Genomic DNA, 27,770 nt, shown 5'->3' on the forward strand with positions numbered 1-27,770 from the left:
GCCCCGTCATGGCGCCGGAGGAGAGCGTGGAAGCCTCGCGCTTGCTGCAGAGTTTCGAGCGCCGCTTCCTGGCGGCGCGCGCGCTGCGCTCCTTCCCCTGGCAGGTGGGCGGCGGGGCGCGCTGAGTGCGAGCGGCGGGGGGCGCAGGACTGGTGAGGGGGGCGCTACGGGCTCCCTCCCCGCCACGGGACGGCCTCGGCTTTTTCGGGTGTCGGGGCCATACCTCTGGTCCTCGTCCTGGGGCTGCGCCCGGGCCGCGCGGGCTGGTGGCGGAGAGCAGGAGGTGCACCTGCGCGCCCCTGGGAAGCCCACCCTTCCCCCGGCCATCAGCTCCCTCCCCTCTGGGCCCTTCCCGCCCTCCGCTACCTGTGCAGACTTGGGTCCCACGAATTGAAGGAATGCGGGGTTTCCTCCCAACTCCCTTTTTCACTCAGGTTTTTAGGGTCATGGACAGTTCCCAATAATTTTCATGACTTTTTTTTTTTTTTTTTTTTTTTGCCAGTTATCATCCCGGTCATGAGAAACAGCTGCTGTTGCCCATGTTAACAATCAAGGCCTCAGCACAGCTGGAGATCAGGTTGCAATGAGCGCAGTGACCAGATCACAGACAACCCCCGCACCCAATTACAGACACACGCGCGCCCCTGGGTGCTTTCATCTTTGTCATCAGCTTTGGACAAAATCGTCTCACAGGCAACTTTGAGGCCCTTCAGCCTCGGATGGAAGAAACAGGGAGGGACAAAGCCTGCCAGAAAATAGACGGTGGAGGTCCCCGCTTCCCGGCCCTGGGGACCTGCCACTGCACAGGCCAATGGCATGGCAGCAGCTTCCTCCTGCCAAGGAGATTTCCAATGACATTGCCTCCTTTATAATTCATGTGCGGTGAGCTCACTGGGATGACTCAGTTTGGATATGTATCCTTCCCGGGTCTTCCCCTCTTTAGTCATTTGTATTTTATTGACATAAACCATTTAGCATTCTGAGAGCTCATTTCCAGTCACAAAGGGATATGTACATTTTTAACCCAAAATGTAAACCTTTCTAACAGCATCTATGGGACCCAATTCCATAGCAGCTAAAATTGTTCACATAAAATAAGCGCATACTCTGTACCAGGACCATGCTAAATGCATGCTTAGGCTGGCCCACAACACCCATGTGGTGGGTACTATTGCTATTGTGTTTTGCCACACAGGTTGTTTGACTAGAAGAGAGGTATGAGTGCAGACCTGAGAGACAGCCTCCTGCTTGGAATCCTGGCCCAATCCCATACAAGCTGTGTGACCTTGGGCAAGTGACTGCATACTTCTGGGCTATGGTTTTCTTATTAGTAAAACAGGATGCTTACCTCAAAGGGCTGTTATCAGGAGTACATGACAGTGAAGTATCTGAGGCAGTGCCTGGCTCATGGTAAATGGATGTAAGTGTTAGCTAGTATGTTTATTCCATCCAAATGTTTACTGACTGCCTCCCAGGAGCCAGGCACCAGGATCAGCAGCACACAGATGAGGCCTTGTTCAGATGGGAGAGCCAGAGAATAAACACGTAAATGAATAAATAAGAAAACGCCACGGGCCGAAACCGGTTTGGCTCAGTATATAGAGCGTCGGCCTGCGGACTGAAGGGTCCCAGGTTCAATTCCGGTCAAGGGCATGTACCTTGGTTGCGGGCACATCCCCAGTGGGAGGTGTGCAGGAGGCAGCTGATCGATGTTTCTCATCGATGTTTCTGACTATCTCTCTCCCTTCCTCTCTGTAAGGAATCAATAAAATATATTTAAGAAAAGAAAAAAGAAAACGCCACGGGATGATAGCAGTGGCTATAAAGTCAATAAAACAAGGAAATGTTTCATCAAAGGAGGGGAATCCGGGAAGGCCTCCAAGAGGGGAAATTTGAGCCGGGACCTGAACAGTGAAGCAGTGGGCTGTGGGAGGTCTTGGGGAGCAGGGAGTGCAGAGGTTTGCCAGTGAGAGCAAGCTGCAGTAAGGAGGCCAGTGTGGCTGGAGTGACATGAGCAGAGGTGAGATGGATGACGGCAAGTGAGGTGAGAGAGAGGCCAGGGCCAGGTCTTACAACATGTGATAAGTCGTTCTGGAGAAACAAAGGGATCTGCCCAGGGTTGCACACCAGCCAGGCAGTCTGCCTGATTCTGGAGCCTGAGCTCACTACCAGGAGTCAGCCCCCTGCAGGAGAGGACAGTGTATAAGCTGGGCCTGGCAGTTGCACATTAACTCAGTGTCAAGTCCAAGGCAAGCCCACCAGGCGCTGACGTCCTGACTAACTGTAATTCCTGGCTGACGAGGACAGCCACCAAGCCGGTCTGTGACCCAGGCGAGGCTTAGCAGCCAGGGCTAATGCAAACCATGAGTCTATCTCCTGATATTCTTTCTCTGACTCATCCAGGTATAACCTGAGACTTGTCAAGGTCAGGCTTTCACCCACCCAGGTCCCTGGGGAGAGATCACTTAGCACTTTTCCAACATGTCCTATTGCATGTTTAATGTTCCTGTGAAAATGTCTTGATTTCTCTCTCTCTCCCCCCCCCCCCCAATCTATCTCCAAATAGAGCCTAGAAGAGAAATTAAGGGATTCCGGTTCTGAGCTGCTGCTGGATATTTTGCAGAAGGTAAGAATCACAGGGTCAGTCACTGGGATGCAGTCACCAGCCTCCTGACGTGCCCATGAGGACAGGACAGAAGTGCAGTGCCTGTGCTTGTCTCCTTTAAAAAGAAAGGCTCTGCATTTGGGTGGGAGCACCTCAGAGAGCTCTGTCTTAGATGAAGATATCAGAATATACAAAAATCTACTTGAGAGGTGGGAGTCCGGCAGATGTTTTTTAAACTGTCCACAGAGAAAACAAGTGACAGCTGTGGGAACATCTAGCATTTGCTAACTGTTCAGAGAATTTCTTCTTTACATTTAAGGGAAAAATAAAGATGCAAGTCTTGCCCACTTGTGTCTCTTTTCCAGATGTAGGTGGGCCCCTGCTTTTTGGAGTTGAGTTTTGGATTCTAAGATGCATGTGGGTGGGGGTATATGTGGAACTACCACTGTGCCTGACCTGCCCCTCGCCATGTGGATCAAGTGCAGATTACATTGCCCCCTGGCTCTCAACCCTCTGAAGGGTCATGTACCCTTCTCAAAACCCAAAGCTATGGGCTCTCCCCCCAGAAAAAAAAAGCATCAGAATACATTTGGAATACAAATTCAGGGGAGTCACAGATCCTCCTCCCACCACTAAGCCCTCCAAGGAACCCAATGGGGCTCAGTTGGTTGTAGAATAGTCCCGTCTACCAAAAGGTTGCAGCTTTGATTCCAGGTCAGGGTACATACGGTAGGCAACCAGTTGATCAATGTTTCTCTCTCTCTCTCTCTCTCTCTCTCTCTCTCTCTTTCTCTCTTTCTCTCTCTTTCTCTTTCTCTCTCTCATCCTCAGTTGAGGATTAAAAAAAAAAAAAAAAGAATTCCTTTGTGGAAGGTAAACCAGGGGTATCCTTCTGACCACCAAGTAGAGAAGGTGGAGCTGTAACTGGGGAAGACTTCAGGGCAATCTAGTATTTAGGACTGTGAGCTCAGAGATGTCCAAGGTTATTGTTCATTGTAGGCTACTCTGATTCTTACCCCACCTAACACCAGCCAACTAGAAAGCCCCTGAGCAGTGTGTGGGTATTTTATTGCCCTTGGGTAAAATAATGTCCCTCCAGCCAACAGGCCCCCTGGAACTGGTCCCTACTCTCATTGCTCCTGTCACCCTGCCCTCCTTCCCAAAATGCCAGGCTGTGGCCACCTTGGAGCCTGCTTAAGCTGTTCTCTCTGCCTGGATCTCTTTCTCCAGCTTTTTGATTCCACTGAACTGTCACCCCTGAGAGCCCCCTTTCCCCTCCTCCACGTCCCAGGTGGAGCCCCCATCTTCCTCTGCCCTGGCCACCAGAGCACTCATCATGGTCTGGCTCCTGCTCATCTCCTTGGCTGGAATATGAGTTCCAGGAGGACAGGTGCCAAATCTGCCTTGTTCCACCATTTGGGCTCTTGCCTCTTCCATGGAGCCAGGCAATCCCACACTTGCCCTTACTACAAACTCTCATTCATGCTGGCTGCCCTGGGAAGGGGCGTGTCTTAGACCAGTCCAGCTGCTATAACAGAATACCATAGACTGCATGGCTTATAAACAACAGTAATTTATTTCGCACAGTTTTAGAGGCTGTGAAGTCCAAGATCAAGGTGCCAAGTTCAGTGTCTGCTGAGGGTCTGCTATCTCGTTCATAGAGGGCCATCTTCTCATTGTATCCTCATATGGTGGAAGGCACAAGGGACTGCTATGGGGGTCTCTCATATAAGTGCACTAATCCCATTCTTGGGGGCACCACCTGCATGACCTAATCACCCCCCAAAGGCCCCACCTCATAAAACCATTGCATTGGATGTTAGATTTCACATATGAATTTGGGGAGATGCAAACATTCAGTCAATAGCAGGGTGTTTGCTTGGGTCTGTGTGCCTCACGTACCCGCCCAGAATGGGTGTTAGAAACACCGCCACAGCCTGTGCTGCTGCAGCAGAGAAGTGTTGGGAAAGGGCTTATTCTGAAGACTTACTCTTTCAGATGCATGAGAATCACCTAGAGCCAGAACCTTTGTGTCTGTATGTGTTTGCTGAAGGATCGGGTAACTGGGGTTTGCTCTGTAGTCACGTAGAGCCCATGGGAGACTTCAGGCCGGGTTTCTTCAGCAACTCACATGTGTCCCTTGTCACAGACCGTGAAACATCCTCTGTGCGTGAAGCATCCGCCGTCTGTGAAGTATGCCCGGTGCTTTCTCTCGGAGCTCATCAGAAAGGTCAGTGGTGGGCATGTCTGCCTGGTAGCCAGACAGCATCTGGCACTTGGCTGGCTCTCCAGAAGTGGGCCCTCTGCCCAGCTTTGCTTATTGGAGCTCAGATCCGTCCCATGCCCTTTGCCTCCTCTGCAAACCCCGTATGGCAGGTGCTCCCTAGGCAGCTGTCTCCCAGCTGGGTTCAACCAATGAAAGGCCTTGGGGGGCGGAAAGAGAACGCCAAGGCCTTTCTCCCTCTCTGCCTCGAGGGATCTCCAGCAGCAGCTGCATCTCCTCTGTGGTCCCTGTGTGAGGTGTCATTTCTACCGGGCAGCCCTGGGCATCGAATCCCCACCTTCCCCTTCTCTTCTCCCACCTGAGAGGTTTTGACAGTTTCCTGCTGTTGCCAATCTCTGGATTGCTGCACTGTCCTTGTTAGAGATTTTAGGTCTTGCAATGCCTTTATAACTAGTTCCCCTTACTACCTTCCTCCCAATGAACTACTGGAATAGCTCTTTTCCTGACTGATACAGGATGGATTTTAAGGTTGAACCCAAATTTGCTGAATTTCATGTTAGACTGGAGTTCAGTAAGACAAAAACCTCAGTGGTCAGTAGCAGGCCTGACCTGTTTGGCCTCTGAATAAAAGGGCCGTGCCTCACCCATGCTTAGCACATGGAGCGATCCCAGCTTCTCCATTGCCTCCATCCCTCATTCTCACCAGCAGGTCTCTCCCACACCACTAGGGGGAGCAAGGCCACCGATGCCCCCCACCCCACCCCACCTCCCTGGGGCGCAGGACAGGTTGCCCACTGATGAAGCCACACCCTGAAGTGTGGAGTGCCCATCCTGTGCCTTTTGCCCGGGCCCACTTAAAAGCACCATTTGTATTCTCCATCCCAGACATCATGGTCAAAGGGCAGAACTCTCTGTCCTTGACACACAGCAGCTCCCATGCCATTCCGTTTCTGCTGCCATCGATTACTCCTTATTCTCACCCTCGCCCTCTCTGTACCTCTTGGAGATACCCAGGTCCCCCCACTGAGTGAATTTTTTATATGCCAGGTAGCCTATGTTACGTCAGTCCATCCCAATCTGCCTCACCATGTTTGGTGAAAATCCTCCAGTCGTTTTTAGAAGTCAGAGTAAAGGCAAATAGACAGGACCTTTGTTTGAATCATGAGGGTCCATATTTAATGCTCTTGCTGAAGCTCTCGCTCCACCACCCCCAGCACGAAGCTGCTCATGAAGAGCCTTTGGACGAGCTGTACGAGGCGTTGGCAGAGATCCTGACAGCCGAGGAGCCCACTCAGTGCCACAGGAGCTATCTGTTGGTAGGAGCCATGCGCCTTCCTCCCCCCACAGGCCAGACACCCGCCTCTGCACACAGTTACAACTCAGGCTCCAGCAGACTCCCATGGGTTCGGACCCTGACTCATCAGCTCTGTGGTCATAGGTGGAGTCAGTTAACCGCCTCTGAGCTTAGTTTCTTCATCTGTAAATCAAGCACTTTGACAAATAATAGTACCTGTTTTATGGGGTGGCTGGGAGTTAAATTAGGTTGTGTGTAGTATTTACATAGGAGGAACAGTCCCCAATAAATGCTTAATGAGTGCGTGTTACAGGACAGCAGTCACTTCCCACTCTCCCCCCCCCCCCCCACCCCCCATCCTCACCAGCCTGGACCACTGTCACAGCCTTCTGACTGGTCTTCCAGCTTCATGCCCCACAAAAATCCATTCTGCACACAACAGTCAAAGGGATCTTGGATGTTTTTGTCTGTTTTTAACCTTTTACCATAAAATAAAGCATAGATACAGAAAATCACACAAAATAAATATACAGCTTATTGAATCATTGCAAGGCAGCCACCCTGGTAACCATCACTTCAGTCAAAAGACAGAATTTTGGCAGCCAGCTCACAAGGCCCTACTCTTAAGGGCTCAGATGATAAAATTGGTCTCACCCAGATAATCCAGGATAATTTTTCCATCTCAAGTCCTGTAACCTTAACCACATCTTCAGATCCCTTTGCCTTGTAACATAACAGACACGGGGCCCAGGGGGCGGGCATAGACATGCATGACCTAGCACACATCCCATAGTCTCTTCCTTTTCAATCTGTATGTCTTTAGAGCTCCCCTCAATCCACATGTTGACGTCTCTCTAGCCATTTTGGTTGTCTGAAGTTTGTTCTCTAATAGATTCTTTAAGGAGGGCTTCTGGGATTGACCTTCCCTGCATTCTTACATGTTGATAACAGTATGAGCCATTTATACTTGAATTCTGACCCATATTTTCTCTCCTTGAGTCTCTTAAATATGTTTCTCCCTTTTCTTTTGCATGAAGCATTGCTGTGGGAAAGCCTGATGATAATCTAATTTTCTCTCCCTTTTCTCTTCGATGGGCATAGGGTCTTCTTTCTTCAGAGTTCAGTCATTTTACTAGAATGTGTCTTGGGTTGATTATTGGGGGCTGGTGATCCCAGGAGCAATGTTTGTATCCTTCCGTGTTATTTCAAGTCATTTTGTTTTTTCAGGAATGCTTTCTTAAATTATAATTTTTTAGTACTTGTTCTTTGCTTTTGTTTTTCATTAAAAAGGACCTTAAAACATGTAGCTTAAACAAAAGAAATGTATCACCTCACAGTTCTGGAAGCTATAGCTCCACGGTCAGGGTGTTAGCAGGGCTGCAGGGAAGGCTGTGTCCAGCCACTCCTCGGCTTGCAGGTGGCCGTCTCCTCCCTGTCTCTTCACAGCATCATCCCTTGTGGTGTTTCGATGTCCTGGTATCCTTTTCATATAAGGATGCAGTCAGGACCTTATTTGAACTTGATTCCCTCTGTAAAGACCCCGTCTCCAAATAAGGTCACATTCAGAGGTGCTGGGGGTTAGGACTTCAGCATATGAATTGGGAGGGTGGGGGGACACAGTTCATCCCATAGCAATCTCTTTCTTAATTTATTTTTTATTTTTTGGGGCGTGGGGGGGGGGCGTGGGGAAGAATACACACACACACATTTGTTGTTGTTGTTAATCCTCACCAGGGGATATTTTTCCAATGATTTTTTAGGGAGAGTGGAAGAGAGAGGGAAAGACAGAGAGAATCATTGATGTGAGAGAAACATATCGATTGGTTGCCTCCTGCACAAGCCCTGACCAGGCCCCCAGGCCAGGGAAGAGCCTGCAACCAAGGTACCCTTGAACAGAATCTAACCCAGGACTGCAGTCCGATGTTCTATCCCAGGGGTGGGCAAACTTTTTGACTCGAGGGCCACAATGGGTTCTTAAACTGGACCGGAGGGCCGGAACAAAAGCATGGATGGAGTGTTTGTGTGAACTAATATAAATTCAAAGTAAACATCATTACATAAAAGGGTACGGTCTTTTTTTTTTAGTTTTATTCATTTCAAACGGGCCAGATCCGGCCCGCGGACCGTAGTTTGCCCACGGCTGTTCTATCCACTGAGCAAAACCAGCTAGGGCTTAAATTTATTTGTATTGATTTCAGAGAGTAAGGGAGAGAAAAAGAAACATCAATGATGAGAGAGAATCATTGATTGGCTGCCTCCTGTACGCCCCACACTGGGGACCAAGCCTGCAACTCAAGTATGTGCCCTGACCAGGAATTGAACTATGACCTCCTGGTTCATATGTTGAAACTCAACCACTGAGGCACATCAGCCGGACTTCTTTTCTATTTTTAAAAATCACTTCATTTCACCTCCTCTTTCTCTTAACTTTATCTAGTTTTGTTTTCATTCTCATATTCCTTCGTGTAGTCCTTGACCACCTCGGGTGGTCAAGTTCCCTCCTAGGTGTTCTTGCTGTTCTTGGCCGGCCCCTGCATCCCGATGAATGCCTGTAGCTCTGGGTTCTCCTGTCCTCGGGTCAGCCACATGCCCCATTGCTTCCCTCTTCTGTCTCCACAGACAAAATGAGCATGAGGCTTATGCCTGTGGTTTCCCCTCATCTGTTGATATTTTCAGGCTCACAGAGATAGATACTTTGTTGTAAATCTTGTCCCTATCTCACTGCTCAATCTGTTATTGATGTAAGGATGCAGGAAGATTCAAAAGTACTCTGCAGCCATCTTCCCCAAATTCTCCTGAGTGATTCCCCTGATTTGAGGTAAATCCGATCATGTCACTCACCTGTTCAGAACCCACCAGTGGCTTCCCTTTGCACCATCACTCAATCCTAATTCCTTAGGTGGCCTGTGAGTCCCACATTCCCTGCCCCAGCCTTTCTCTCTTGTCTGGTACCTTCTGCTTTCCCTGAGCCCCAGCCCCCTGGTCTTCTTTCTCTTCCTTGAACTCACTAACTGCAATGCTGCCTCAGGGCCTTTGCACTTGAATACTCTCCCCCAAGAACCTCACATGCCTCACTTCTCCTTTTCACCCACATCTCAGGTTATATGTGACCCCCTCAAAAAAGCTATCTCTGACCAATCTATCTGAAGCAGACCTCCTTTCCCCACCCCCAGTCTTAATAGAAGACTGAGAGTGGGTGATTGCATCTTGGGGATGTCATTCTCAGCAGCCCCAGGTTGGAGAACATGTTTCAGGACTGGATGTTCCAAGAAACACATGCCAGTAAGCCAAGCATGGTGTCCCCACCTGCTTTGGGGATGGAAATGACAGGAAACTTCAAAGGCCAGAGACTCCCCCAGCCCCAGATGTCAGGTTGAACTCAGGAAGCCCCATACACTGAGATTGTTCACATGTAGCTCATGGTACCAGAGAGGTGTAACTTCTATTTATTAACTAGAGGCCTGACGCATGAAACTCGTGCAAGGGGCTCCACCCTCCCAGCCCTGGCTTCGTCCGGAAGGACATCTGGTCTGATTAGCATATTACGCTTTTATTATTATAGAAAACTATAGATCCACAGAAAGCTGCAAAAATCGTACAGGGAGGCCCACGTGCCCTTTCCCCAGTGTCCCCCAGCGGAAACACCTGGCACTCACAGCATCACAGCCAGGACACTGACATGGCACAGTGTGTGTGTAAATCTGTGTCATCCACCACATGTGGGGACTGCACAGGCACCACCACAGTCAAGACACGGAACTGTTCTGTCACGGCAAAGACCTCCCTCAGGCCACCCCTTCATAGTCACACCCATGGCTAGTCCCCATTCCTACCCCAGGCAGCCCCGCCACTGATCTGTTTCTCTGTCCCCACAACTCTGTAATTTGAGAATGTTAGATAAGTGGAATCACACAGTATGTGACCTTCTGAGATTGGTTTTTTTCATTCAGCATAACGCCCTTGCAATCCATCCAGGTTGGTGCATGTGTCAACAATTTGTTCTTTTTTATTGCTGTGTGGTATTCCATGGCATGGGCATACCAGTTTATTTAGCCATCCACCTGCTGTGATTTTTTTCTCTTTAATGCCAGCTTATTGTCTTCTGGTAGCTGGATTATCTCTCTACCTGTCTCCATCCAGCCTTCCGGGGACTCAGTCACACTTTCTGAGAGCTCAGCCATCATTTCCCATGGCACCACCGGCCTGGTCACGTGGAATGCTGCACTCTACCTTGCAGAATGGGCCATAGAGAACCCAGCGGCTTTCACTCGCAGGTGACCTCGGGGCACAGGGCAGGCAGGGTACCAAGGCGAGTTTTCCCCAGCACGATTTCAAACACGTGTCCCCTTCTCCCACTCAGGACTGTCTTAGAGCTCGGCAGTGGAGCCGGACTCACAGGCCTGGCCATTTGCAAGATGTGCCATCCTAGAGCATATGTCTTCAGTGACTGTCACAGCCTTGTCCTCGAGCAGCTCCGAGGGAACATCCTTCTCAATGGCCTCCTGTTAGAGTCAGATGCCACCGCCCCTGCGCAGCACCCAGGACACAACACCCACAACACAGAGAGCCCCAGGGTGACAGTGGCACAGCTGGACTGGGACATCGTGACGGCCCCTCAGCTCGCTGCCTTCCAGCCAGACGTCATCATCGCAGCAGGTGCCATTCAGCCCCCTGTGGCTTCCCCGTGGCTCCACCCACTGTCAGTTTAGGGAAGGGGACCATGGACTCTGCAGGGTCAGGGAGGTACAGATGGATGAGACATCTGGAAGGGTCACTGTGAGCCTCCAGAGTGAAGTCAAAGCACAGGGTGTGCCTCTGGGGTGCCCTAAAGCCACATGCGCCTGTTTGATCAAGTGGCTACTTGCATTCCCATTGTAGTGGTTCTAGCAGATAAATGAACCTGGCTCTTGCCCGCAAGGCCTGGGATGAGCAGAGCAGGCCCCAGGGCACCACGGTGGTCTGACCTTTGTGTCCCTCTCCAGAGCCTGAGGGAGGCCACTCAGTTGCCATCTAGAACCTAAGTCAAGTAGTGAGAGCAGCCCCATCTTCCGGCAGAGGGGGTGGGAAATGACTGTGGCAGCCTTGTCCTTTCAGGGCCACAGGAACTGCATAGTATTCCCAGGACTGTCTGAGTCCCCTGTGTGTCACGGGAACCCAGGGGCTCACTGTCCAACCATAGTGGAGTCTGAGTCAGGGAAGGCGCCCCGAGTACCCCACCTCTGTCAGCGCTGGCTTCCCTGTGCTCGGTACCATCGCCACGTGTCTGTGTGGCCCTGAGGAGAACAGCTCCTGCATGTTTCTATCCCAGATGCACACCGTGTCTTTCGGAAACAAGTCCCCACAGAGGGGACCCCCCGCTTCTAGTGCAAGGACAGGTTCGTTGAGAGAAGGGACATTTGGCTTGGCCACCAACAGACCCCTTATCCTCTGCCAAGCTCACCTCAACCCCTGGCTGACAGAACTGTCTATACCTCTGGTCCTGGGCCACAGCCCTGAGACCCATAGGCACACAGTGGCCGGAGCGCAGAGCCCAAGCAGCACACCCCAAGGTGGCACCATCCCTATAAGCCTGGCTGTCAGGCCGGAGCGAGGTGGTCCCCACCCCGCAGAGAGCAAAGACGCAAGAAGTCTGAAGCAGACTCAGGTTTGCTTTATTAAAGAATTGATTTTTTTTTTTTTTTTTTTTTTTTAAGGAACAACAGTGAGTCCTTGATATTTTTCAGTTGTTGCCTTGTCTTTCAGCAGCTTTCATTCTCCTAAGGATTTTCTTTTTATACATACATAACTTTCTTTCCATCTAATAGAACTGCTGCTTTCCTGCCCCTTGACCTGCTACCAAGGTTGGCACAACCTAGCACTCGCCATTCTGGGGTCCTGAATCCTAGAGGGAGTCCCTGTTAGTGACCCAGGGTTTTTCATTGCAGATGTGCTGTACTGCCCAGAAACTGTCCTCTCGCTGGTCAGGGTCCTGCAGACACTCTCTGCTTGCCAGAAGGACCGGCAGGCTCCTGACGCCTACATTGCCTTCACCATCCGCAACCCAGAGACATGCCGGCTGTTCACCACTGAGCTAGGTGAGCCCAGGACAGGCTGCGAGGCCGTCCAGCCTGCAGGGGCCACTGTGCTGGCCCCACACAGGACTCCAGTGAGGCTGAAACCAGGGAAGTGAAAGAATGGGGCCCCAGCGACAAATCAGAAGCTGGGCTGGGCGATAACTCCCGCCCTGAAGTCAGCAGAGGAGGCAGTGTGGAGAGCAGGCTCCCAGGGAGAGATAGCGCACACCGTGACCCTAGAGGGCTGGGACCAGCAGCCCTGCCATGGGTTTAGGGCAGGTTTCATTGGCTGTAAAGTGGACGGGATGGCGGATGCCAGTGGTGTCAGGGTAGACAAAGTTCAGACCACATTGCCGTCAGGCACAGGCTCTAGAGTTGGTTCCAACACCCTCCCTGGTGGAGCTGAGCTGGCACTGCCTCCGGGGCATCTATACAGTGGAAACATCCACCTGAGGTGGAGCAGGGCCTGACTCACAGGAACGCCCAGGAAAACAGGAGCTGCTATTACTGGATTAAATGCACAGTAAATGGAAGAACAAGGGGTGACTTTCAGAAGGGAGAGGAGTCTGCCATTTACAGCCCTGAATTGGCATTGCTGCGGCCCAGGCACTGTCCCCAAACCTGACATGTGCCAGCCCCTCTAGCAGCTGGAGGGGTGTCATCCTCTGTTGCCCATGGAAACATGGGTGTAGGGAGGCTAAGTAACTCCTGCTCTCCACCCCTAATCTCCCACCCCACACCCACTGCCCTGCAATTCCCACCACCTGCCAGGCCCAACCAGGCCTTCTATCTCGGAACCTGACAACAGTGCAGGACCCATTTGCCCCAACACCCTCCCCCAGCAAAGCCCCACCGCAGCAGCCTCTGCTGACAAACACAGAGACCACCAGAACACCCACCCACACGTGCCCATGTCCTCTTGGCAGAGTACTGTGAGCCTCGAAAAGAATGAAGTCCTTCTGGAGATGGGACTTATAAGGGAAAGTATCTACAGTATGTATTTTTTAATACATATTAGTTTTAGGTGTACAACCCTGTGGTTATATATTTATGTAACTTAAAAAGTGATGACGCCGGCAATTCCCTGGGCAGTAAACCACGCACCATCTTGTGACCCCCCTCCCCCAATAATAAATTTTAAAAAAAAAGTGATGACGCCAATAAATCTAGTAACCATCTAATATCATAGTTATTACAATATAATTGACTATATCCTCTTTGCTGTAGTTTACATCTCCATGACTACCAATGTGTAGTTCTCAGTCCCTTCACCTTTTTCACCTATCCCCCAACCCCTCCCGTCTGGTAACCATCAAAATCTACAATATATTTTACATGAAGAAAGCGAAGTACCAAACAGCATAAATAGTATAAGCCAATTTTTATTTTAAAAAATAATCACCTTTATATTACTATTCACGTGGGGGAAATCTGGAATAGACACTAGTTAACAGTTGTTATACTTGGACAGCAGGATCATAGATGCTGCCACACTTTTATTTCCTTTCATTTCCTTTTTAAATATTAATTTTTCATTCAAAATAAAATTTACAAAATGAACCTCACCAGTGGCTCTTCAGACATCTGTGCTCATGAAGAGGGTGGCTGCCCCTTCAAATTCGTGTCCAGCCTTTGTGAGGAGGCACGTGCTGACCAGTCAGGCAGAGCGGGTTCAGATCTTGGCTGCACCCGATGAGGTGTAGGACAGGTGCAGAGCTACAGGGAACCCAGACAGGCCATGACCTTCTGGGGATGGGCATGGCCGATGGGCAGAGACAGCAAAGACCTGGCTGTCATGAAGTGTTTAAAAACACGATTCCTGGTCCTGCTCCCAGAGACTGACTCTAGATGTCTGGATGGGGCTTGAAAATCTGTACCCTCCCCCACTCTCCACCCCCAGGCCCATTCGGCAGCCCTGCACTGACAGGCGACATCCTGTCCCCAGACCCCACCATCCTGAGACACATATGTTCTGTTTCCAGGGAAGGCTGGGATCTCATGGGAAGCAGCGCCTCGCCACAACCAGAAGCTATTTCCCTACGAAGAGCACTCGGAGATGGAAATTCTGAAACTAATGCTGTAGGTTTGCAGATGTTTGGGGAAATTACCACGAAAATTAAATCACTTGGGAAAGAATTTTTATGTGGGAAAGCTGATAAAACTTTCCCTGGACTTAAATGTTTGAAGAGTGTTCAATTCTGAATCAGGAACCACCAACTTTGTTCTAATGAAATATAACCGTTCAAGTGTGGGGGTACCCCTTTCTGTCAGCAGTTCTGGTTGTAAGCAAATCACCATAAATCAGAAATGAAAATTTTGGCTCAGAGATAAGCATTCCACTTGTGCAGGTCAAAACATATATATCAAGTATGTTTTCCTCCATTCTGGACACACATCCTACAGTACACATGGCACATCTCTGCTCACAGTGTGGGGGCCGCGGTGCCCCTGTCAAGGCAGGAATCAAAACATTAGGGACATGACAGAACAGATGCTGAGAGAGGCAGACACCAGGAGACAAAAACAGGGACAAAGAGATGTTGAATAGACCACAGGCAATTAACAGGAAAGTAAACTAGAGGGAAGAAAGGAGAGAGAGAGAGAGAAGTGACTCAAGGCTGGACTAGTTTCCTGGGCCACAGATTCCCAGTCATTAGAATAAGTTCATTCCAAGCTGAAGGCTGGCCCTTCCTCAGCTTGTGTGGGAAGCCTCTTGGCTGTTGAGATGTGCCAACCCCACATCCCCTCCTACAGGGTAAGCCTCACATGTAGAGCTGTGGAAGCTCCCTCCCGGAGTTTGAGGTGCGAGGCAGACACCTCTTTCCCTACTTTAGGAAAATGTGGGACTCATACTCCAGTGCTCTGTAAAGATTTCCTTATTACAGATCCTCTCCCCTTAACGGTTCCAATCACCCAAACCCTTTTACCCTTCATAAAGCATGAAGAGCAATGAAATGGTCTCTGACAATATACATCGGGAACTAGCACTTCACTTGGTAGACAGCCTTCTCCATCTTATTGAGAATTTCTTGTGGCCCTTTGGTTTGAGATTTCTCCTCCGTTTCTGATGTGTTAATGTTGTTGACTGTGACAGCCCAATGCACCTAGCACTCTGAGCACAGGCCCACAGCCTGGCTGTCTGGAGGTATTTAAATCATTCTCAAAGAAAACAGGAAGCAATGAGGCTTCCAACAGATTCTGTGTAGAATGGACCTCCCAAAACTGGAGCAGCCAGCACGAGAAAAGCACATCCCCCCCGTCACAGAGGTGCAACTGGGTGTCCCCAGGGATGGGAAGCCATCTATACCAGCGCCAATTAAATGAAAACTTTCTTGCTCCCCTCACCTCTCTGTCCTGAATTGAGACTGTCTGGCAACTTAGAAAATGACCATACGACTTTTTATTGACCAAAGTGGTCATGAAACTGCCAAAATTCATGACAGCAAACCTGGCTGTCATGAAGTGTTTTAAAAAAGTTTGAATAAAGTTTAAAGAAAGGGGTGGGGGGGAATAATTTCATCTCATGCATGGCACCTGCTGCTATCCTTTCAACTGCCATCCACTGGGAGGCGCTGCTCTACACAGTTTGCGCAGGGAACAAGCAGATGGAAGAGGCTGGAGGAGGGACATGGAGCACGGTTCTGGTGGGAAGCCAATGAGAGCAAGGCAGAGTTTGCATGAGCCTCAGGGTCTTCCTCTTTGTGACATCCAACACCAGGACATGCTCAGGAGGGTTCAGTCTTTGGCCCAAGGGGTCATGTGTCCACAAGCAAAGGGAGAACTGTCTGCTTCCAGCTCTCGTCCCAACGAAGCTGCTTGGACTCCCGAAGATTCTTCCGGAACTGGTTCAGTTTGCCAGCAGGATCAGGAAACTTTGAGAAAAGCATCTAGAAGAAAAATGACAAAAACTTCCCTCATCACCGCTTCCCGAGACCCCCACCCCTGTTCCCAGCAGCCTGAACCTCTGCTGCACCCCAAACACAGCTGCACCCCAAACACAGCTGTCCGGGCGGTGATTTAGAAACCCTCCCTCTGTGGCCACACTACCACCACCAGTGGCTGGGAGCCTCCAGTGGCCTTCCTGCACCAGCCTGCCCAGTTTCCACACTGTGAGAAACTGGTCTCAAACATCTCTGAGCCTGACCTCCCTGGCCCAGCCAGCCCCTCCCTCACTGGTCTTACTGGACCCCTCACACCCAGCCATGTTCCATTTCCTACTCCTCCTACTCAACAGCTCGGCCAAGCTGCAGTGCTCGCCATCCACACACTGACCTGCAGTAGCCCCAGCCTCTGCCATGCTGTTCCTTCCTCCAAGAGCACCCACCCCTCAGTCTCTGCCCAGCACCGTCCAGCCCATGGGCTGGAAACAAGACAATGTCTGTGTTCTTTCCAGTTTCACTAAACTGAGTCAGGTATCTGCAAACTGTCGTCTGTAGGCTGAAGTGGACCTTCCACCTGTCTTTGTAAACAGAGCTTTACTGAAACACCGTCACACCAGATTTTTCTAGCTGGGCCTTTCAAGGAAGTTTGCCACCCATGTCTCAACTATCAAAAATGATGATACATGACTTTTTGTAATAAGAAATAAGTATCCTGTGAAGACTCCCGTCCATCTTGCAAGGCTGGTCTAGGAAGCTCCCTTCACTCCTCACTCTCCCTCCGGATAGCCATTGCTCCCTAAATGACCGTCCACCTGTGCACCATCATCTGCGTGGCATAAGCTCCACAAACCCAGCAGCAGGTGGAGTGTGCCTGAATTCCCCCGGGCCCACTGAGGCCCAACCTCTGGGACCGCGGTTCCCTCCTGCTGCCTTTCCCCAGACCCGGCGCAGGCTCACGGAGTCCAGGGGCCTGGCCCAGTGCCAGCCTGAGGCTCTGCAAACCTGGCACAGCGGCAGACACGCTACCTGCAGCTGAGCAGCCAGTTCCTCTGCATCCTCAAAGACCAGGCCGTTCTCCTCATGTTTCACAAGCTCACGTAAGCTGCAGAGAGAATCGAGGGCAGCCTGAGAGCTGCCTGGAGAAGACACCAGAACTCCAAGGTGCCCACCTGGACCCCCATGCCACCACTCCCACCCACAGGCCAAGCTAGGGGTCAGGAACAGTCAGTCTGGTTCCAATGAATCTGGTCTTAGATTTGACATCTGAATAGAAAATAGACCTGGGAAGGTACATATCAAAAATCCAAACCGATTTGGGGGCATGGGGTGGGGGGGGGTTGGACATGAGCCTTTCCTGCTCTCTGCTCTTTACAGTGAGGACACGCTCAGTGGGTTCTGCTTGTTTTTTAACCATGCGGCAGAGAAACAAGGTAAAAGGCAACCCCATTGGAGGCAGCACATTACGGGTGACTTCTGGGTAACCCCAGAGTGCAGTGCTCAGCTCACACAAGGGTCTAACATCCTGATTTCCGTCCAGAGGCTGGCTCATGAGCCCATGGGAGAGCAGTTTCTAGCCCAGGGGTGGGCAAACTTTTTGACTCGAGGGCCACAATGGGTTCTTAAACTGGACCGGAGGGCCAGAACAAAAGCATGGATGGAGTGTTTGTGTGAACTAATATAAATTAAAAGTAAACATCATTACATAAAAGGGTACGGTCTTTTTTTTTTTTTAGTTTTATTCATTTCAAACGGGCAGGATCCGGCCCGCGGGCCGTAGTTTGCCCACAGCTGTTCTAGAGCCTCTTCTCACACTGTCCTCTCCAAACCCCCATCTTTGCCAGGAAGAGCGCAGACAGAATTACACTCATTTGACTAATGTGAATAAGAGTAAATGAGCTCAGACAAAAGGGAGAGAGAAATAAAATCATGTAAACTGTGCAGGCAATTTCAGCCACCGCTTTATCCTTTGAGCACAAGCCCCGAGTTGAGTATTGAGGACGAGTAGTTTTCCTTCAACATGAGCTCTAAGCGGAAGCCAACTCCTGCAGTAGGACTCAGCCCACCCGGGGACTCCCACTCCCAGGGCCACCTGGCTGAGCGGCCCCGATCAGGAGGTGGAGCCTTTCTGGGGGGCAGCTCTGACCACACTGGTTCCCCCAGCTGCTAATCTCAGAACCTAACTCCCAGAAGATTCGGTTTCCGCTCCTACCACCGGAAGTTCACAGCACACACAGGCAGGCAGCATCCAAACATGTCCACCACCTTCATGGGCAGGTCCAGGCCGCTGGAGGACTTGTGCAGGCAGACGCCCAGGTCCGCTGACCCTGCGGAGGGGGTGAGGGTGGGGTCGTCAGAGCACTGGCCATGCTCCCTTTGACCACACGTGCTGTGAGGACTGTGGGTCGACGCCTCTGGTGGGGAGTGGGAAGTGGGAAACACTCCCAACCCCTCATAAAACTGGCTGGAGCCGGCCAAGCATCCGGTGCAGGGTGGGGACACACAGTGTCCAATCCTGGCCACGCAGCCCTATCTGAAAACTACCTGTCTATCATTGACATTTTAATTTAAACAGACTCCCTTTTCCTACTTAACCACCATTTATTTTAAAAGAACCCACAGTAATTATGCTGAATGGATTCAGAGTGTCTGCTTGGGGTGATGAGGCTGTTTTGGAAACAGACAGTGATGATGATTGCACAACACTGTGAACATAATTCATGCCACTGAGTTGTATGTACACTTTAAATGGGAAAGTGGTTAAAATGGCAAACTTTGTTATATATATTTTATCATAATAATTAGAAAAATTTTGAACCCACAGCAGACAACAGAAAACCAGCTGTCGCTGTGAAAATAAAGCCAAATAAACAAGCTCACTTCACTAAGTATTGGCTGGAAATGCCTGCCTACAAAGGCTCTCTGCTGGAAGATGAGCCTTGGAGACGCATCAGTACCAGGCCAACTCTGCCCTCCCCAGAGTAATGAAGACGGGAAGAGAAGGGGAGGACATTCTCGAAATATGCCTAAACCTCATCTCGGCACTGCCCTCCGGCACTTGGGAACAATGGGCCCCAACCAGAGCCAGCCCAGCCCTCTTGCCTGGACGGAAGAGGAGGACTGAACGGAGGGCGTGGAGGCTAAAAGGACATAAACCTCTTACAATCCCTGGCAAACAGCACCTGAGCCCACCGGGCAGGGAGGAGCTGGCACACCAGGAAACAGCCTCCCTTCCTGGAGTTCAGTCAGCAGCTCCTCCGACAGGTTCCTGGCAAGCAGCATCTCTGTCCCAGGTGGCCCCTGGAGCAGGGCCCAAGGCCAGGCCCAACTCAGCCTGAGGCTGACGTGTGTATGGCCCTTGAGCTGAGAATATCTTTTAATTTTTAAAGGGTTGCAAAAACAAATGTGCAACAGAGGCCAATAAAATATTTACAATCTTGTCATTTTCAGAAAAAGTCTGTCCTCCAGCCCTAAAGTATTCCCTCTTAAACCTCAGCCCAGCACCCCCTCTGTCACTCCCACCACCCCCCTCCAACGCCCCCCACCCCCGCCCCAGGCCTCCTGCCAGGCATCCTTACCTAGAAGCAGGGGGTAATCCTCAGCCTCCAGCCATGGGGTACAGACCTGGATGTGCTGGAGATGCTTCTGGCCAATGAGGTGGCTGTAATGCTCCTTCAGAGGCCCTTTGCCTTTCAGAGAAAATCGGAGTTACTGCACTGGCCCGCCTCTGGCTCCACCCATGGCCCAGACCTGAGAAGCCCCTGCCAAGGAAGCCCACACTCCTCAACTCCAATCAAACTCCCATCTGGCCCCTTCCAGAAACAACCCTCCAGGGGTGTGCACCCTGACCACCGAGGCCATGGCAACCTGCACCCAGCAGGCTGTGAGCGTGGCCAGGATAAACTCTGGCCTGGCGCCAGAGTGCTAATTAGACACCGATTCTCACATGGACTGCCCTGTGCCTCGCCAGGAGTCCCAGGTGGCATGGCATGTGCAGTGGGCTTCTGCCACCCTGGGAGCCCAGAGGCCAGGAGGAGGGGAGTGCGGAAGGTGGGACACCTGGCCCAGGACCCTCCTCCGACCACAGCTCTGCTTCTCTTCCCACTGGGCTACTCTGGAAGCAATTTTATGTCAGACAGTGGTCTCTTTTAAAGAAACACCTGCAAACCACTGAAAAAGTGAAAAGCTCAGATTCAAACCCAGGCCCCAGGCCCTGCTGTGAGACCCTCTGAGCCTCAGTTTCCCCCGCTGTCAACTAGGTGTAGAAAAACCTACGTCAGGGAGCTGCCATGAGGATTAAGGAAACAAGGACATTCCGTGCCTGACATAGGAGAGGCACACCAGAAAGGCAGATGCCTTCCCCTCTCCTTGCCCCCAAGCCAAATACAGGAACATGGAGGGTCCCAGGCAGTACCTGTTATCACACAGACCAAAGAAGGCAAGCTTTCTCCATTCAGGATCAGCTGTTCAAACTCTGTGTTTAAGAAAATGCATGATGACCAGGATCGTCTACTCAAGTGAGGGAGGGGTGGGGGAGGGGAATGCGGAGAGACAATTCCAGACACAAGGTCACTCTCCCAGAGACGGCACTTCAGTTCTGGGCCTGGTCACTCAATGACCCAAATGGGGACTCGGAGCCACCACCTCCACCACCCAAGTGCCCAGGCTGCCCACCCTGCAGCCCAGGGGGGAGGGACACTCTGCAGAGGACACCACGCAGCTCAACGGCCCCTGACAAGCCCAGCTCCTGATCACAGCCACACACCTACTTTCTAACGCTGCCAGGAAGATGGAGAAGTCTTCATCCTCTACAAGAAGAGAGACAGTATCACGCTGGTTTCTAAATCTCTCCCACCGCCCCCATCCCAACCAGCTCAACGCCCTCCCCTTTCTCATCAGGGCCTCAGGGCACCCCAAATGTATGTGGGTGGCACAGGCCTGGCAGGAAGGAGAATGCCGGCTCAGACAGGTGCTCATACAAGCCCCCAAGTGCACAGGGGGATCCTGAGACCTGTCCAGCTCGTGCTGCTGACCAACAGGGCCGGCCGCCCACGAAGACGTGTCACCATCCCGCTGTTAGCATCCCGCTCCGTGAAGGCCGACCTCTCCGTGGCTGGGTCCAAGGGATCTGAGCTGAAGGAGCAGAGACAGAGCCTGTAAGATGCTACAGAGCAGGCCCACAGGCCCCAGGACGGCCATCGCCCACCAGAGCGAGGCCCCGAAGCTCCCGAAGGTCAGGGTATGGCCATGTCAGCCACACCGAGCCAACCCTACAACCCTAGGCCAGGGCACAGACATGTGCCTTGCTTTCTGTATCAATATTTATTGGTTGCTAGGTGCTGAGGTCACAACAGCAGACACGACCGACTCAGCCCCAGCCTTCACCAGCTTCCTGTTCTTATCATTCCCTCAACTTAGGACAGTGGTCGGCAAACTGCAGCTCAGCAAACCACAGCTCGCGAGCCACATGCATCTCTTTGGCCCCTTGAGTGTGGCTCTTCCACAAAATACCACGTGCGGGCGTGCATGTACAGTGCGATTGAAACTTCGTGGCCCATGCGCAGAAGTCTGTATTTTGTGGAAGAGCCACACTCAAGGGGTCAAAGAGCCACATGTGGCTCGCGAGCCACAGTTTGCCGACCACTGACTTAGGATGAAGATGCTGTGACCTCCCACCTGGCTTCCAGGTTACTGAAAGGAGTGAACAACTGGCGTGTGAACTGCTGCTAAAGAGCCTTTCCTGAGCCCTGGGAGACCCCACAGATCACACAGGTCCACAGACGCCGCGATGGGGTCAGGAGCCTGCAGGCAGGAGGGTAAAATGCCCACAGCCTTGTGCAGGCCGAACATTTCCTTAAATGGCCAGAGAATAAACACTTCAAGCTTTTATTTGATCTCTTTTGTAACAGCTCCACTGTTGTAGTGTGAAAGCAGCCGTGGACAATGCGTAAGCGAATGAATGTGCTGCATTCCAATAAAACTTTATTTATGAACAGGCAGTGGGCCTGGAGCCATAGTTAGCCAACCCATAGATTTAGTGGATTCCTAAGTCTGCAGCAAAGAGGCGGGGGAGAAGCCAGGACAGCAGCGAACACAAGAGAAGATGGAAGACAGGAGACCTACCTGGCCCTGAGTGCAGGGTAGGTGCGGCCCAGCTTCATAAAGAGCCGGTGTTGCAGGTCCAAGGGCGTCTCTTTAAAGAAAGATGCTGGCTTGTCGTAGACAGTCACAGCTCTGCAAAGAGATCAGAGGGAGGCTCTAGGAGTGGAGAAGGGCTTAAGGAATAGAAGACCCAGGAGGATCTGAAAAAAGAAGGGCACTTGGGGGATCCAAGTCTCAGACAATGACAATAATAAGCTATGAATTACTTGGGGAATCAGAAAGAGAAGTTCTAACATCAAAACTGCCTGGGCCAGTCTAGCTGGTGTGGCTCAGCGATTGAGTGCCGACCTAAAAACCAGAGGTCACAGTTCAATTCCCAGCATATGTCTGGGTTGCAGGCTTGATCCCCAGTGGGGAACACGCAGGAGGCAGCCAATCAATGATTCTCTCTCATCATTGATGTTTCTATCTCTCTCTCCCTCTTCTTTCCTCTCTAAAATCAACCAACATATATATTTAAAAATTGCCTGGGCCATCTGGCTGGCTGGGAAAGAAACTCCAACCTCCTCCTCCCTCAACTTCTCAAGACAATAACCATCTCCCAGGCCCCTGGATATTTCCAGATGCCTCGCCAACATGACACAGCAAGCACTGCAGCTGGGACCAACCAAGCTGGGGCCCCTTGCCCACCCCAGGTCCCTACTTGATGCCCCAGTTCTCTGCCAGGTCTTCCCGCATCTCACTGGTCACACACAGGTTCAGGTGGGAGAGGCGTCCGCAAAGCTTTTCGTACCTGAAAAGACACAGTGTTGCTCAGCCAGGAGCCCTGGCCAGGCCCCATGACCATAACCACCATGTGACGAGAAACCTTTCCATACAAAAGAGGCTGCAGAGCTGGGGTCTCCCAAATCGGGTCACTGGCAAGGTAACTTCCCAGGATTTGTACTGAGTTCCACCTGTGCTACTGTTCCTTCACATCTTTCTTTACATTGTATCGCTTCTCAGCTTAAATACAATTACTTTCAAAGGAAACAATATATGCTACCGAAGGGAAAATCCACTCTCTCTTGCCATAAGAAGAAATACAATAAAGTTCCTGTTATTAAATATTAGCTACCCTGCAATTTTAGCCTTTAGTTCCCTATAAAGGCTGTAGGACTGAGGATGCTCCCCATGTGTTACAGAGGAGTTTGGCAAATGACAGAGAGGTGTCAACAACAGTTTTGCTCCAAATGGAGGCTTGCAACCTGATGATAGGGCAGAACTGAAAGAGAACCGAAAAGGGGGAATGAGACTCAGGTTAACACCATTGGTGTATCGGGGCTTGTTGCTAACTCAGGATGCAGAGAGCTCTGGAATTGGACAGCCTGGGCCTGAATTTTGGTCCACACACTTTTAGCTGTGAGACAAGAGACATAATGGTTCTCAGCCTTGATTTCCCGGCCTGTAAAAGGGGGGTAGTGTAGACTGAATGGGATAAAGGACTTGGACTGAGCCTGGCATGCAGCAAGTGCTCAATAATTACTGCTGCCACCACTGCTGTTACCACCATCAGAGAATGACCCGTCAGGGGAGGCTGCAAATCCCAGCTGAGGCAGGTGTTGTATACTGGGACTCAGAACAGACCAACTCTGCCTGCTCCTGGTCAAACCTGCAACCACAGGCCCTTCTTCCCTCTCCCTGTCTCATCAGCCGCATTAAACGGTGGCCTGTGTCCCTATCTTCCAGCAGCAGCCCGTGTTTATTTGGGAATCTGGTCTGGGTACACCTGGGATCCCAGCTCTCCCAGTGGAGCACTTGTGCCAAGCCTGAGGCAATGTGATGCAACAGCTCCTGGCCTCAGTGTGAGGTCACAGGATGGCAGGTGCCAATCAGAGGCTCACTCTCTCCAGAGTCTGACAGGGTGAGGCTGACAGCAAGGGGAGCTCCCAGAACCTGAGAAATACCTCCCAGAGGGAGTGTGGAAAGAGAGATGAAAGGGGTCCTGATAACACCATTTTTGAGTTTAAGTCAGCCATTTCTCTGGACTTTTCTGTTTCATGAGCCATCAAATGCGTCCTTTGCTTAGGCCTGTTTCCATCACTTTTAACCAGCATCCGCCCAATTCCCCAGCCTAGCCCTTACCCCACAGAGTATATAAGGAACCAGCTTCACTGAGTCTCCCCCCAGGCCCTTTTTCCTACCACAGTTTAGGGAAGGTATCTGCACCACCCTTCCAGACCCTCACCACTTGGCCAGCAGAACAAGGCAGTGGCTGGGGCCATGTACCAGACCCATAATGGAGTAGCCATAGTTGTGCCAGTCGATGACGAGCTTGGTCCCACAGAGGCAGGCCACAAACCAGCAGACAGCAATGGCAGGCAGGCCAGGGGGGTTCTTGGAAAAAGAGAGACTTGAATGAAGAGGAGGAAAGCAGACCATCATTGACAATAAACTGGGTGCAATGTACACGATCGATAGCCAGAAGACCCTCTTCTTCACTAAAAAAGGTATAAAATGTCATAAAAGAAACAAACTGACCAACCTGAAAAGTCCCAGGTCATCGAACCAAGGAGGTACATTTAGTTAGGTGGCAACTGTGTGAGGGAAGAGGCATCCCCTTGGGTGGGGGATAAATTGGCCCAGCCTTACTCTAGGACTATCAGGTAGCACACCACAGCATTTTAAAGTGCATCAGTTTTGAACAAGCACTTCCACTCCTATGAATGGATCCCAAGAAAGAGATCAGACTTATGCACAAAACATATATTCATTGATACTCTTTTACCATAAAATAAGACTAAATAAATAATTAGGGTACATCAGCCAATTAAATGAAGGTGCTTCTACCCAGCCGGTATGGCTCAGTGGTTAAGTGTCAGCCTGTGCACCAGGAGGTCACCGGTTCGATTCCTGGTCTGGGCACATCCCTAGGTTGTAGGCTCAATCCCCAGCAGGGAGGTGTGTAGGAAGCAGCCGATCGATGTTTCTCTCTCATTGGTGTTTCTATCCCTCTCGCTCCCTTCCTTTTTCTCTAAAATCAATTTTTTAAAAAAATGTTTAAATAAATAAAAAAAGGTGTTTCTATATGCTAAAAAGTGAAGGGAAGAGGTTAAGAGCATAAGTCCAGAGCCAGACTGACTACCTAGTTCAAATGCTGCCTCCAGCCCCAGTCGGTCTAGTTCAGTGGATAGAGCATCAGCCCACAGACTGAAGGGTCACAGGTTCAATTCCAGTCAAGCGCACATGCCTCAGTTGCAGGCTCAATCCCCAGCCCCGGGTCAGGGCCCATGCGGGAGGCAACCAATCAATGTTTCTCTCTCCGCCCCCCCCCGCCCCCGCCCGCCACCCCATGCCCTTCCACTCTCTCCAAAACTCAATAGAATAAAATACCCTTGGGTAAAGATGGACAAAACAAAAAATTCTGCCTCCAGCACTTCCTAGCTATGTAACAATGGACTACTTACTAAACTTCTCTGGATCTAGGTCTCCTCATCTCTAAAATCTCTAAAATGTAATATAAGAACCTATTTCTTAGGATTGCTGTCAGTGATTAAATGAGTTAACACATGTAAAACACTTAGATGTGTAATAAGTACAACATGAGACTTACCTGTGATGACACAGAAAAGTAAACTGGATGGGTACCATAAACAGAATGGACACATACTCTAGTCTCCTATTCATATCCTTAACAGTTTATACACACAGACGTGCAATTTATTTACCAACCTGTGCATTTTTAAAGGCTGGAAAGTAAGAAGAACTGTTAACAGTGATTCTCACAGAAAGAAGCAGGGCTGTCATATACCTGGAGAAAGAGGTAGGCTGCTGGCTCACTGCACATCAACTTCCACAGCAAGTGCACTGCCTGAAATACAACTTTGACTCCATACTGAAGAATGTGCGGCCCAACTGCAAGTCAGAAAACAGCCGTCACTACCAAAAGAGTTCTTGGCAATTTGCAGACACCACCAGCACCCCCACACACACCACCCCGCCACACACACACACACACACACACACACCGCCCCGCCACACACACACACACACACACAGAAACGTGGAGTGTGCTGCACCCTACCTGCAAGTCTCTCGAGTTCTGTCAAAGGTACAATCCGAATTCTGTCACTCTGCAAGAGCTCATCGTGGGGTTTGGAGTCTGAAAAGAATGTCCCCTTTAATGAACCAGACAGGACAATCTAATTTAAAGACAGATGACCTGCCAGCTCAGGCAAAATAGTGGAGAGTATTTTGGAAAATAGGACTTTTCTTTTTTAAAAAAAAAAATATATATATTTTTATTGATTTCAAAGAGGAAAGGAGAGGGAGAGAGAGATAGAAACATCAATGATGAGAATCATTGATCAGCTGCCTCCTGCATGCCCCCTACTGGGGATCGAGCTTGCAACCCGGGCATGTGCCCTTGACCGGAATCGAACCTGGGACCCTTCAGTCCACAGGCCGATGCTCTATCCACTGAGCCAAATCAGCTAGGGCAGAAAATAGGACTTTCCAAACAATTCTGTTCCTCAATTGCCAGAACAGAGAATGAGGCCAATTCTTGTCCAGACTCCACTAGACTGCCCACAGAGGAAGGGGCTGAATCCTATTCACCTTTAGGTAACACAATACTTGGCACATAGTAGCCCCTCAAACTGATCTAGATTCCCTGGATGGTGGAATTATCCCACCACAGGGAGACCCCTATGAAGTCCCACTCCACCCCCCACCCTCAGAGAGCAGACTCTAAACAGAGACCAAAGGCAACCAGTGCTCTTATTACTGCTTTCCACTCATATAGAATGAGCTGCCCTTTAACAATGTCAACACGGAAGAGGATGGAGGAGCAGACACACGTGACGCTACACACTGAGGGGAAAGCTGGACATGCTGTGCAAATGAAAGACATCTGCCTGCAGAGCTCTGCAAAGAGGAAGGCAGGGGAGACAGGCTGCCTGTCTCCTCAGACGCAGCCTGACAACAGCAGCCGCAGAGACGCGGTTACCAATACTGGCCCTGGGGTCACACGCACGTGGGTTCCAGCCCGCCTTTCCACTTACTAGGAGGGTTCAGTGAGAACTACGCAATGAGTCCATTTAGCTTAGCACTGTCCTGGCATATGGCAGGCGCTCGTTTACAGCTCCCTTAGCCTGTTCACGCAGACCCACCCAGCAGAGCCTGCGCAGAAACCGGGCAGCAGCTGTCCAGGACAACAGCGGGCTCGTGCACCGCGGAGAGCTGCCCAAGGGAGGAGAGAGAACAGGTGATCAAGCTGCCGCCTTCCCAGATCCCCGGCACTCACTGCAGAACCCCAGGAGGGTCACGGAGAAGCCACACTTGGCCAAGGACAGCGCGTGGTACTGCATTCGGGGGCTGCGGCCCACGTCGCCCAGCACCACGACGACCGCGTGCCGGGCCATGCGCTCCCGCCGCCAGCGCTTCCACGCGATCAGCAGCAGCAGCGGCAACGACAGGGACAGCGCTAGCACCGCCACGCAGGAGGCAGCCATCTTGGCCGACTGGTCGCAGTCACGTGACCGCGCTCCCTCCGGCGGGCGCGCTGTGCGCAGCCGCACATCGAGCCCCCGAGGTGGGCGGAGTTAAGGCCGGGGAGGGCGTGGTTCCCTCAGAG

General features: G+C 51.0%; 2 protein-coding genes across 4 annotated transcripts; one reads left to right on the forward strand and one right to left on the reverse strand.

The window, feature by feature from the left end:
- Nucleotides 1-6: 6 nt before the first annotated feature.
- EEF2KMT (eukaryotic elongation factor 2 lysine methyltransferase) lies at nt 7-14,347 on the forward strand (the record flags this gene model as incomplete). 2 transcript variants are annotated; one of them, XM_081089858.1, is made up of 8 exons in its annotated part: nt 7-104; nt 2,567-2,626; nt 4,755-4,835; nt 6,044-6,145; nt 10,264-10,397; nt 10,484-10,779; nt 12,048-12,197; nt 14,159-14,347. In XM_081089858.1, exons 1-8 carry the CDS (start codon nt 9-11, stop codon nt 14,257-14,259), a joined length of 1,020 nt encoding a protein of 339 aa, XP_080945984.1. In that variant the 5' UTR covers nt 7-8. The 2 variants fall into 2 exon arrangements, with proteins under 2 accessions (XP_080945984.1, XP_080945985.1); XM_081089859.1 differs by lacking the exon at nt 12,048-12,197 and having other exon boundaries at nt 14,159-14,259.
- Nucleotides 13,541-27,671, reverse strand: ALG1 (ALG1 chitobiosyldiphosphodolichol beta-mannosyltransferase). 2 transcript variants are annotated; one of them, XM_081089855.1, is made up of 13 exons: nt 27,441-27,671; nt 26,220-26,297; nt 25,947-26,050; nt 24,384-24,532; nt 22,860-22,949; nt 22,178-22,288; nt 21,066-21,187; nt 20,824-20,862; nt 20,469-20,528; nt 19,633-19,743; nt 18,267-18,381; nt 17,084-17,159; nt 13,541-16,063 (listed from the first exon to the last, which is right to left on the reverse strand). In XM_081089855.1, the coding sequence occupies exons 1-13, from the start codon at nt 27,646-27,648 to the stop codon at nt 15,932-15,934; spliced, it is 1,395 nt and encodes a 464-aa protein (XP_080945981.1). In that variant the 5' UTR covers nt 27,649-27,671; the 3' UTR covers nt 13,541-15,931. The 2 variants fall into 2 exon arrangements, with proteins under 2 accessions (XP_080945981.1, XP_080945982.1); XM_081089856.1 differs by lacking the exon at nt 20,469-20,528 and having other exon boundaries at nt 27,441-27,653.
- Nucleotides 27,672-27,770: the final 99 nt, after the last annotated feature.

The sequence above is a fragment of the Myotis nattereri genome (genome assembly GCF_964212035.1).
Source record: "Myotis nattereri genome assembly, chromosome: 4".
In the NCBI taxonomy this organism is placed as follows: Eukaryota; Metazoa; Chordata; class Mammalia; order Chiroptera; family Vespertilionidae; genus Myotis; species Myotis nattereri.

What these genes read in the sequence shown, in the direction of transcription:
- ALG1 (XM_081089855.1), bottom strand. Translation starts at nt 27,648, where the DNA reads ATGGCTGCCTCCTGCGTGGCGGTGCTAGCGCTGTCCCTGTCGTTGCCG. An exon ending in CAGCCTACCTCTTTCTCCAG is followed by an intron (nt 24,533 to 25,946) that starts GTATATGACAGC and finishes TCTTTTTCCAAG; the next exon opens with AACCCCCCTGGCCTGCCTGC. An exon ending in TACCCTGCACTCAGGGCCAG is followed by an intron (nt 21,188 to 22,177) that starts GTAGGTCTCCTG and finishes CTGCTCCTTCAG; the next exon opens with CTCAGATCCCTTGGACCCAG.